The sequence below is a fragment of the Pelodiscus sinensis genome, chromosome 5, assembly GCF_052426305.1.
Source record: "Pelodiscus sinensis isolate ZL-2025 chromosome 5, ASM5242630v1, whole genome shotgun sequence".
NCBI classification, from domain to species: domain Eukaryota; kingdom Metazoa; phylum Chordata; order Testudines; family Trionychidae; genus Pelodiscus; species Pelodiscus sinensis.
The window spans coordinates 71895904-71908508 of NC_143056.1; the positions used below are offsets into that span (position 1 = coordinate 71895904).

General features: G+C 42.0%; 1 protein-coding gene across 1 annotated transcript in view; it reads right to left on the minus strand.

Annotated features, from left to right (window-relative positions):
* The window catches only part of ZFYVE26 (zinc finger FYVE-type containing 26), a 71817-nt gene that overhangs the window by 45758 nt on the left and 13454 nt on the right, over positions 1–12605 (minus strand). Inside the window, 8 exon segments of the mRNA XM_006113399.5 lie at positions 2894–3013; positions 3209–3472; positions 3759–3957; positions 5335–5486; positions 6351–6419; positions 7483–7572; positions 8451–9107; positions 10413–10619. Coding sequence (XP_006113461.4) covers positions 2894–3013; positions 3209–3472; positions 3759–3957; positions 5335–5486; positions 6351–6419; positions 7483–7572; positions 8451–9107; positions 10413–10619 — 1758 coding nt within the window.

Consider the following 12605-nt stretch of genomic DNA (forward strand, 5'->3'; position numbering starts at 1 on the left):
TCTAGGGAGAATTAAGAGTTCAGAGAAGGAAGTGTAAAAACACAAAGATGCCTGTGCTACTGCACGCTCCCAAAGCCACTATGGTTTAAAAGCAGGGCTACTCAACTCTGGAAGCCCCGGGGGCCACAATGATACTCACAGCACATGCTGAGGGCCGCAACTTAAATGTGGTTGTATATACATGCAAATATATATGCAAATAGCTTCTTTTACACTGACAGGCATGAATATAAAGATTAAGCATTAAGGCATGACTCTGGACCCAAATGTGGCCAGTGAGAGCCAGTCAGCACCTCTCAGGCTCTGCCCATAAGGCTAAGCAGCTAATACTTCCCACAATGCCCCAGTGTTCCTGGCACCTTCTCCCTGGGGGCTAGAAATGACAACACCCTGTACCAGTCTGTTCCAACCAGCCCATCCACGTGCGTCTTTCAATGCCCACCCCACTTGGGAGATGCCTCACCGTTGTGGAGCATGTTGCTAGAGGAGGCCATGTTCAAAGGATCCCATCCGCGGGCCACGTGTTGAGCTCCACAAACCCAAACCGCCCCACGGGCCGCAAACAAACAGGCCTTGGGCAGCACACAGGCTGCATGTTGAGTAGCCCTGGTTTAAAGGAATAACTGTTTTGTCTAGTATTTAATTGTGTTATTAGGCAACTTTCCAGCCGTGGCTTAATTCCATTTCTTCTGTTGTGGGGTATTATTCTCTCCCTTTTACACCTCTCCAAAACATTATTTTCATGTCTGTTGCCTGTATTTCTTCTCTCCTACACACCAAATCTTTACTTCTCTGCGCTGTGCTTTAAACTTCTTTTCCATATTTTCTGTCTCGGTGTGCCCTCAATGACCATCCCACAAACTAGTCACTAGTCATTCTGCTTCATCTGCCCTTTTAGGATATGTCTACACTACAATGTAAGCCCAGGGCTAGTAGAATGTAAATTAACAGATCCCAGATTGTTAGCACAGGGCTTGAGTGTCTACCCAGTGTCTTGAGTGTCTACTGGTGTCCAACCAGTTCTGAAGCAGCAGCCATTATAATGGTTATTGTTATAGAGAACTAGCCACACTTAACTGGCCAAACAGCCACATATGGCTAATGTGTTGGACACCACAGGTCTATACTCATTTATAACCCTAGGTTCCAACCTGGGGGCTCCAGAATCTGCATTATGTGAGGCTGAGTCCAAGCACCAATATCCCAGCTTTCCTAGCACGCCCCAAAATGTGACCATGCTAATCCTTTGTTCATGGTGCACTGTGGAAGAATTTGGCTTTACACCAAACCTGACTATCCAGAGGACCAAGAAAATCATATCACGAGACTGTGGAAAACTTTTGGCAGACTCAGGCTCGAACCTTGTTGGGTCCTCGATCCAAGCCCTGGATTACCATGATTTATGTGGAGATGGAAAGGAGAGCAGGGTTGAGCCTGAATTCAAATCCTGGGCTTACTCAACCGTGTAGACATAATTTTAGGAAACAGTAGAAACTCTACCCCTCTTGCTTCCTGCTTTCCCCTTCCTCTCCAGTGAAACCTGACCTCTGTTGTACTATGGCTCCCATTACCTTCTAATAAAAGGAGTAGTTCTAGTCTTCAATTCTGCCTTCCCTCCTGAGAAGCTGCTGCTCTCTAGTTCCCTCTCTGAGGAATGAGCTGACTGCTTCCAGCCTTCTCTTCCCTAGCCACATGCCCAGATCAAGTCAATTTTTTACATCTTGTAGGCTGGACTAGATTTCCGAAGATAAATAGATGAATGTACCCAAAACTATTCAGGCAGCAGTCAATATAATTTGCAGAGATATGCACAGAAATGCATAATATGTGCTTCTGAAAGTTTCAGTGCATGCCTGTGCCACAGAGAAAAACATGAGGCGAACTGACAAAATTTTGTCATTGCAAGTTTTAAAAATTAAATCAATCAAATTTAATAGTTTATATTAATCTTTTTTAAAAGCAGTAAATCCTGATGGCTTTCACATCTCAAGCTATTCTATGGCAATTTATATTTTTGCATGGTGCTCATGGAAATCTTTGGAAGACTGTTAAATTAACAGCTAGTTAGCAATATGTATGTATTTGTTGTGATAAACATCAATTTCGCTTTATGGATTTTTGGTACACACAAAAGAGTTGCTGATACATTAAACAAACACTTTTCTATAATACAGTAAAACTCCATTAGTCCGGCATCCAATGCTCCATTAGTCCGGCACCATCAGGAACCCAGAAGTGCTGGGGCAGCCGGACAGGCTTCCCCCATTCAGCTGCTGCTGAAATTGACCAGCAGCTGAATCGGGGAAGCTGGGAGCAGAGCAGCTGGGGTGCTGCCGGGTTGGTCTCGTAGCGCTGCCCTTTGGGGCTGTGGGACCAACCCAGCAGCACCCCAGCTGCTCTTGGAGATGCCTGGGGCAGAGTAGCTGGAGTGCTGCCGGGTTGGTCGCGCAGCGCCAAAGGATGGCGCTTTGCCCCAGGCGTCGGGATTCAGCCGCTGCTGAAACTGACCAGCAGCGTCAGTTTCACCAGCAGGCTGAATCCAGACGCCTGGGGGAGAGCATCTGGGGTGCTGCGGGATTGGTCCCGTAGCGCCGCCCCTTGGCGCTGCGGGACCAACCCGGCAGCACCCCAGCTGCTCTATTGCAGGCATCCAGATCCTTCATAGTCCCCCTTTCTGATAGTCCGGCATATCTGATAATCCGGCACCCCCTGAGTCCTAAAGGTGCCGGATTATCGGAAGTTTACTGTTCTAAGGGAACAGATACAAATTTAGCAAACAAAAAGACATTTAAAAAAGCAACAAAGTCTCCATGTGTACTCCCTAGCCCTGGAAAACTAGTAACCAATACAACAGAAACCAAGACCTCAAAACATGCAGAGGGAAAACACCTACCTGATTTGGATTGCCCTTGTGGCATGCAAGGATAGTTGAGAATTTTATTTATTTGTTGAAGAACTGCTGGGAAACCCTTTATGCCATCAGAATGTAGTAGAATGAAGTCGAGTTTGCGGCCTACAAGCAGTATTGGAGAAGGGAAAGCAGAAGTTGAAGGTGGAAAATATGACAGCAGAGTTATAAGCTTACATAAGTCATGTTATTTCTTTAAAACTCCTCTGCTACTAGGAAAAATAGTTATTAAAACTAGAAAGGGCATTTCGGCATTTTTTCCAAAGCCCACCCAGTTGAACAGAGAAAGGGGAAACCTACCCCTTGTTTCAAGGCTATTATGTAATCGTCTCTCTGCTGTTTCCAACAGCTGTTTGCAGGTTTTCCACAGGTGGCACTGAGTGCAAGCTAAGTCAAATGCTGCCATTGCCGAAGGACTGAGGTCTGCCACGATTTCACTCAGAGGATCTGTATGCTCCAGCTGGATGCTGCTAATCCAAAAGTTTTCTTGGAGAGTAGGGACAGGGCTTCCAGAAGTAGCAAGCAACTTATCAGTAACATCCGAGATGGAATAAAATACCATACCTAAGCAATCCAGCAAAACATGAAGTCACTGGTTAAACTAAACAAATATTCTACGTCCCATAATGGATAATTCTTTGGTTCTTTACTAATGCAGCTCAGCATCTGGTCTGCTTTTTGAACCACTGCTGCATGTGGAATAGAGGTTTATACGGAGCTCTTCACAAAGATGCCTGGATAATTTCCTCCAAGTGGATACTGCGCTTTTGTTCATCCTCTTTCCCCCCGCCCCACCTCTTAGCCAGATTCCCCATCTCTAATTTGTAGGATTTGATCACTTGATCCTTACCTGCTGCTGCTGCACTCCCAATAGCCTGAAGCGTTGAGCGGCCACTGCCAGATCTCCTGATGCCTCCAGTACCATCAGCTGACTGATTTGCAATTTTTTGCTCCACTTTTGCCAGCTCCCGCACCACCTCTTGGTAGCGTTCCATGAACACCAGCTCCCCATAGCAAGCTGAAGATTCCAGATTAAACATCAAAGCCACCTGTCACAGATAATAATGAATGTAAGTTATACTCTACATCACCCAAATACTGTTTGAAAGGCCACATAATATTTTACTAAACTTTTTTTTTTAAAGGAGTAAAACATGAGACATTTCAACCCAATATGGCAGTTTTATTCAGAAAAGTATAGATTCATGAAAATAGGGATTTATAATTGTAGCGCTTTTGCAATTATATAGCTCTATATAGCACTGCTAGCAGGTGCCACAAAATTGGATTTGGATTCACTTTAACAACTGATTTATAAAGATGTTACAAAATACTCCAATATATTGTATATTAAAAGGATCAAGTAGCTAGTCCCACAGTGTTAAATATTTAAAATTAGCTCTTATCAGTCAGGGAATACCCTTTAGAATTTTCTAAAGTTAGCTCAGGATGACAAGGGTTATGTGGGTTGCTATTTCTCAACTATCAGTTAAACCCCATTCCAAGTCCTGTTCTCATCAGTGTTATAGACACACAAAGTAGCAAAGAAAACAGCCCTGTAGGCCCCAGGGGAGGAAAATAAAAAAAAAATACTGCTGTTGTTAACTGGAACCAATTCAGGACTTGACATTTACCAGCTGCTGATGCAAGGGTAACTATGAAAAAGCACTTGACTCTGTCCATCTCAGTCTTAGCGAGGCCCCTGCATTTTCTTGGCAATTCAACTGCCAAAGTACATCAGGACAATTTTTCAGAAAGGCAGCCTAAAAGTTACATGCAAAAATGCACATGCAATTGTAACTGAGTGGCACAACTGCACACGCAAGTTGGCTGTCTGCACATATAAATGAGGGCATCAATGGCACACTCTTCTGTACACAGACCTTCGGCCACCTATTTTGACAGCTTGACCACAACGTACATCTTCACCTGCCCACAAAGTCCAATGCCATACACGAGTTCAAGCCAACAGCTAGAGCGCTACAGCATGTCTTTACATGCTACAGTTGGGCATGAAGGTGGTGGAAAGTCATGTTTTTTTGGTCCAGGGGCAAAAACAATAGTTCAAATACTGCTTCTCATTCAAGAGTGGTGTTTCACATATGGGATCCTCACCTCCTCCCTTACCCAGCTGGAACACTAAGGGCCAGGCCTGGTAAAACCTTTGCAAACTTTGAAAACCCATGCAAAAACAGGGTATTTTAAAGAACAAGAAAACTTTCTTGGGCATGGTGGCTTAGGCTATCCTTGTTTCACTCCAACTGCTGGATTCCCCCTGACACCCAAATTTGGAAGGCTTTGTCCTTCAATATCCAGCTAGCTGGCACAGTAGAAATGTAATACAAATCTCCCCAACCACCCCCAGCCCATAATTTCATATAGAACTAGTTTCTAAATTTTATATAGCATGGATCACACACATTTACCTGATGGGCTTCTATAAAGTTCCCCCTCAGGATACAGGAAACTAGGAGTGACTCAGGTGGGGAGAGCATCATAGGGATGAGGAGGTTCTGTTGCTGAGGCTTCAGCCTACATTCCAGGTCACTCCAGCCAGACGCAGTACTGGTGCTTCCCTCTGCAAGAGCAATGAGGGAAATAGCTGATTAACTGCAATTTAACATCCCTACATTTCACAGCTCTCAAGTGCTCGGAGGGAGGGAGAGGAAGAGTAGCTGTGCATAGCCCCCAGTGCACAAGAGGCACAAAGGGAGAAAGAAGAGGGGGAGGTGCACTGGCCACACATAGAACCCTGATTGGCAGTAGGTTGCCTACCAATGTTTTATAGCATCATTCATACAAAACATTCCACAACAATTCCCAACAGATGTGAATCGAGCAAAAAAGCACGGGACTCAGAAATGATGAGCCCACACAGCAAACAGTAAAGTCAGCATGGCACTAAGGTTCCACAATTCCAGATGCCTCAGAAAGCTGTATTTAGATAGCTCAGGCTCTAGATCAGTGTGACCTTATGAGTGATATTATAAAGACACAACAGTAAGAGTCACAGTTCTAATGCCTACCACAAGTCCATCGGAGCACATACGTATTCTGTATTAATGCATTAACTATTAAATGTACTCAATACATATTTATATTGTAATAATAAGGGGAAGAAAAGTCAGGGCACTAGTGCCCCAGTATTTGGGAGTGGACAGTTGCAGTTCTCTAAGCCTTTTTATGAATTTAAATATTTTATATTCTAATGCCTCAATTTTCACTATGCTACATACTGCATCCATTTGCAAAATCACAGAAGCAGCAACAGAATGCTGACCCTCCTGTTCAAAAAAAAGAACAGATCTATGGCTTGCAAACCAGATTCTCTGTTAACAGGGGACAGTGAGACCATCAAACCAATCATTGAATTTCAGCAGTGCATTATATCTATCATTATGTAACAATTAGCCAACCAAATCCTTCCAATGAGATTTAGTACCTGATGTGCTGGTGCTCAATTCACTGCTTGTACTCTCCAGTGACTGACTAGAAGTGCCATCTTTAAAATCTGAAGTGGAAAATAAAAACTGCATGAGGAATGTATCACACCCCAAAGAGGGCAATCAAAGCTCTCTTTTGGATAAAAGAGTTTAATAGGCATAATAAAGATATTAGGCAACTGCAAGATACCACTGATGGGCTACGTCTAGACTGCAAGCCTCTTTCGAAAAAGAGCATCTAGACTGCAAGCAGTACTTTCGAAAAAGCAAGCCGCTTTTTCGAAAGAAAGCACCCAGACAGTCTTGATGCTCTCTTTCGAAAAAGCCGTTTGCATTCAAGAACGCCTTTTTTCGAAAGAGCACTTTCGAAAAAAGGCGTTCTTCCTCGTGAAATGAGGTTTTCCGCCGTCGAAAGAAAAGCCGTGTTCTTTCAATTTAATTTCGAAAGAACGCGGCTGTAGTCTAGACGCAGGTGAAGTTTTTTTTAAAAAAAAAGGCTACTTTTTTCGAAAAAACCCTTGAGTCTGGACACAGCCATGAGGTCCTCACATGAGCCATCACTTACATTATAGAGAACACAAAAGATTCTCATTCTGTAAGAGAAGAGTGGGTCATCCATCCAATCTGGTCCTCCATCTGATTGTGCAGAATGTCAGATGCACCGAAGAAAAAAAAGTTACCCACTCCCATTCCAATTCTACAATGTTATTTGAAAGCCAAAAAGGACGTCAGATTTTCCAAAGGCTACTGTAATTTTTATTCCAGCTGCCATGCTCATTCTTGGTCATAAGAGATTGGGGGTGAACTTTTTTTGAGCACAGTATCTTGCAAGTTCCAGAGTAATCATGATACTAGGAAATTTTTCTATACAATTTTAAGCAGGTTGCCTTTTGGGGATAATGACATCTAACCAGAGAATATTGGATTGGAACTAGTCACACTTCACACAGAACAACTACTATATCTATTGAGGACACTGACTAGAGAAGCTAGAGGAGAGAGACCAAGTACTCTTCTTCAAGTCCTGTGAGCAACCCAGTCATTCAGCTCAAGACAGTAACAACTGGCTTCCTAGCCAGATCACGTGACATGCACTTGCAACACAGCCTCCACAGCAATTTCTTAACTCACCTATCCTCCATCTTTGAGTTTGACGACGCTTCCTCAAGCTGGAGCACCTGGTTAAGGAGTAGTGTCTCTTGGAGACTGCAAGCTGATGTTCTGAAAGAGTAGTAGTCTTAGTGAATTCTTCAGGAGTCATTATTATAGACATACAAGTGCACTGCCAGGCAACTGGTCATGTAATTTTAAAAAATGGCCAAATACATAGCAAGAAACTATGAGACTAATACAAATAAGGATGGACACTCACTAGTGTGGTCCAAGACAGTGCCCTCATGAGAAATCCAGACATCTGTCCACAAAATGCTAAGGAAGTTTCTGAGATTCCTATCAGCATGCTACTGTGCTCTGCTCAAAATAGCTAGTATTTAATACATCCTCAGGAATCAAGTTTGTGGGAGAAAAGATTACAAAACTTTAGATCCATGAATATTCTGCTAAGTCTGAGATCACACGGGCTTCAGAAGGCATTAGCACTACACCTCAAGACTGACCTGCACTACCTTCTGTATTCTCTTGGCCTCTCTAGAGCCCACTAATCATGTAGTGGTGTTGTGAAGCAGAAAGAGAAGAAATGGGGGAAAACAGTCACTTGCAAGCTACTCTAAAGACCAGTACACTAGCCCACCAGACTAAGGAATATTCCATAAAAACTGTTGGCACTTGTCAAGATACTGAAGAAAAATAGCTGGGTAATTTGTTTAAGTTTAAAAAAGAGAAAAAGAGCATAGTTAAAATCCCTTTCCAGGAATTGTTTCCTCTTCTGCTACCCCTTTCTGAGTTCACAATGATGCTCAGGGTTATAAGAATGGGAACCAAGAGAGCCATTAAAAGAACAAGATGGCAAAGGACTTTTAAAAGATTTTTTTGCCATATCAGTTCATAGCATTGATCCATCTAATTCCTCTTCCATGTGTACTGTAGATATTTCAATTCAAGGATCATCAAGGAGCTACTGAGACCCCAGTGGATCTTACCTGCATTTCTGTTACTCATCACTACTTTGTACCTCCACTGAGCTTCAGAGAGGTATTTGGATAACTGCAGCACTCTGCTCCCAAACGCATCTCTATTCACAGAGAAATTCAAGCACTCCATCAATTCTAGCTCCTCATGGGGCACGTTACTCAAATCCCAAGGGAGAGAACTCTGAATGTCTTCCAGGTGCTTGAGGAGCATCTTGAGGAAAACATCCACTGCCAGATCGTCCACTAAAAATCCACTGACACCACTAGCAAAATGCTTCAAATCTAGATAGCTCAGCCTGGAGGATTCACAGGTGTCACTATTCAATTCTGAGCCAAGCATAGTTTGGGTCCCTTGATAGACTATCCGGGTGGCTTGAGGACATCTTTCTGCCTTCCTTTCAGGCCCTGCTGGGTGCTGTGGACTTTCTGAGGTGGAAGACTCTCGGCTGGCACTGCCATCCAAGTTCCCAGCACCACAGCTCTTTTTCACAATATCATCCTCGTCTGCATAGTCCTCGGGCAGGGGAGTCTCAGTGGAGAGGTCATTATAGGAGACAAAAAGCAGGGAGAAAATGTTCTCCAGAAGTTCCAGATGCAGAGGAGCAGGGACGCTCCGTAAGAACTGCTGACACTTGGCAAGATACTGAAGAAAAATAGCTGGACAATCTGTATGTTTAAAAAAAAGAAAACAACACATTTAAAAGCTCTTTCCAGGAATTGTTTCCTCTTCTGCTACCCCTTTCTGAATCCACAATGGTGCTCAAAGTTACAAGAATGGGAACCAAGAGATCCATTAAAAAAACAAGATGGCAATGGACTTTTAAAAGAATCTTTGCTATATCAGTTAAGAGCACTGGTCCATCTAATTCAATATCCTTCCTCCAGCTGTGACCAATACTAATGATTCAGAGATGAACAGTCCTCTCTCAATATAACATCTAATGCACAATAAAGGAGCAGGGAATTACTCCTTTCTGACCCTGGCAGCAGTGATCGTCTTATGCCCTGATGCCCAAACTCAAATCTTCCATCTTAGAACACTTCTGTATTTCCATCTCTAATTCCTTTTAGAAAATGTCCTTCCTGTATGGATGTTTATAAAAAAAGGTAAATGTTCCAAAAAAGAAAAAATTAACAATCTGTACTGCAGAAGACAGTGAAAACTAGGGGTGCATCTACACAGCAGGACTTAGCTCAATTTGCATAGCTTATTTCGAGTTATGTCAATTGTGTAGCTTATTTCAAAACTGGGAGTGTTTACATAGCACTTATTTTGAAATAGAGAACTCTTCCTCCAACTTCCTTTGTTCCTCATACAATGAGGGTTACAGGAGTTGAAGTAAGAAGTCCTCCAGCTTGAAAGTATTTTGACATTTCAAAATAACTACCTGCTGTGTAGCATGGACTAAGTTATTTCGAAATAACGCATGTTATTTCAAAATAATGTTACTGTGTAGACATACCCCTAAGAGAGACTGTGTAACCACAACATTAGCTACACAAATATCAAGAACAATGAAAGTCTTGTGGCACTTTAAAGACTAACAGATTTAATTGGGCAAAATCCACTTAATCAGATTTTTACCCGTGAGAGTTTATGCCCAAATAAATCTTTAAAGTTTCATAGGACTCCTTGTTGGTTTTGCAGATATATTAACACTGCTATCCCTCTGAGACAAATATCAAGCTATTTTTTAAAATCCCAGCTACAACATCTCATTAATAATAATATTTTCTCCCTCATAAAATGGAGAATACTAAGGATTTTAGATTGCTTTACGAGGTAGATAATTTACACCTACTAGTAACATGTAAAAAGTAGCTCTTAGCTACCTCACATGCTGTGAAGCTTATTTGCTCATAAGAGCTTTGAGCTAATTGGATAAATGAATTATAGATGTTCACAGTGCAACATTAAAATAAGTTACTATCCACAGAATCTAGCAACTAGATAAGTACAAGCTACTAAACCTAGGCAAGGAGGCTGATCTCCTGATGGTTCTTTAGGAGGGGTCGAGTCCTCAGGGAGGTCACTGAGAAGGCTGTACATGCAGTCCTTGCACTTTGAATGATGATGTGAATTCACACACAGTGCATATATTGCGTACTTCATGGCGCAAAATGCCCGGAAGAGCACCAGGTTGCGTTTCTGGCTCAAGAGGCTGGGGACAGGCAGTGCTGTAAAGTGAAATACGAGCAGGTTAGTTCTCACACATTTTGAGAGACAGTGACTAACTGTAGTTTCTAAGAGGTCTTCAAATTCTCCTCTGTCTCTTATCCCCTTTAGAAAAGTAAAGCAGGGATTCTTCTGCCCTCCCTGCATCAATGTTCATAAAGAGGGCAAATGTTCAGCATGAGAAAGATCTGTAGTATAAACTGTTCAAGATAATGAAAACAACCTCACAAAAGGAAATACAATTAATAACAAAAGTAATTTTGCCCCACATCCCTATTAACTTGTCTTGAGTAGTTTCATGAGATACTCATGACTATAGTAGGGCCAAAGTGTTCTGACAGAAGTTAGATTTTCAGATTGATAGGTGCCCTTTAATTCTACTATTTTAAGATGTAGACATGCTTCCAGGGAATTAAATATCTCAAATCAGAATTATTATACAATTCTACAGCCAATTCTACCAGTCACATAGGTTCCCAGTCTTGTTATTTTTAAGACTCCTCTATCTGCTTTACGCTCTATTCCACTTTGGCCATTGCTGAGTTCTCCACATCTCAACCCTGCCTCTTCCTCTCCAATTCTATTTCTAAACCCTTGGGTTTTTATCTTTTGCTTCAATTACTACACTCTCTTCTTCTTTGTTCTCTCCAGATTTCACATCACAACTCTCAATATCCCCCAAGAGACAGCTACCAAAACCATTTTCTTTGTTTACCATGTCAGCAATGTTGTCTGCTTTCCTTGAAAGTCTGTATACATTTCTGCTCTATATATGCATCACATATCTTCAAGCCCCTGTACAGTTTGGTTCCCATTTCATCTTCTGCTACTTCTCTAGACTTTGATAATTCAGGTAATCTTGACGCTCTTAGTTTCCTTTTCCCGTGAATGGCTCTGCTCTTGCTTCTTGCCATTTCCTCTACTTGGATTATCACCCTTGACCCTGTGCACCCCACAGTCACTTTCCTCCAGTCACTTCTTACACAGGTGGCCTTCCACAGCTGACCTCCACCCAGCCATCCTTCATGACAGTATGATTTAACAACACATGGAACAAAGAACAGAGAACAAGATACATACTTGGCCACTTTGGGCAACTTAAGGAAAACTATCCTGGCCTAGACATTGCCTGAAGGCTTGTGTTGCTAGAGTTGGTTACAACACAGTAGAGATAGACACATTCAATATTTGGTTTTGCTTTGCAGTGTACATCCATTTACAATGCAAAGCCAAACCTTATTTTGGGCAGGTTAAATACTAACATATTATAAATATGTCCTGCAACATGGTTGGTTTCCCTTAAGCAGACTAGTTATTACAGCACTACAATTTGATTACAACCGAATTGGCTGATCAAACTCTTATAGCCTAATTTGGTCAGTACCGCATTTGAACAACACTTAAGCATGGCTACAAAATCATGATTAAAAGTGACCGGTAAAGGATTTGAAGGAAAGAAGGGGATTATTAAACAAGGGGAAACCCTTTGGTTTCTTTATGTTAGATACCAACAGCTTTAAAAGGTACCCCTTACCAATTCTCTCCCCCCTCCAGCTTGTTTCAGGGACAGGAAAGTGTCACATACCAAAAACATTCTTCCTTCTTATCACATTAAAACAGCAATGCTGAATATAAATTTGCAAGTCATCCCTAGCTCATCAGGGAACAAAACACACACAGTAGAATATTATGGCATTTCTGCTTTCAGTACAGATATAGATCATAAATAATACTCTAATAAATACTGCACTATTGTAGTGTAATAGTCCCCAAACACTACCACTTAAAATAACGTTACTGCAGTGTTTAGACCACTATTGTACTACATTGATCTGAACTACATTAGCTAGAACAGTGTTTGAACTATATTAATCCGAGTGCCCAAGCATTACTTCCATGAAAACCAGAAGCACAGATTTTCCTGCGGCTCGTGCCCTTACAATAAGGAGTTTTATGCAAAATAAATCTGCCAGTGTAAGCACAGCCTA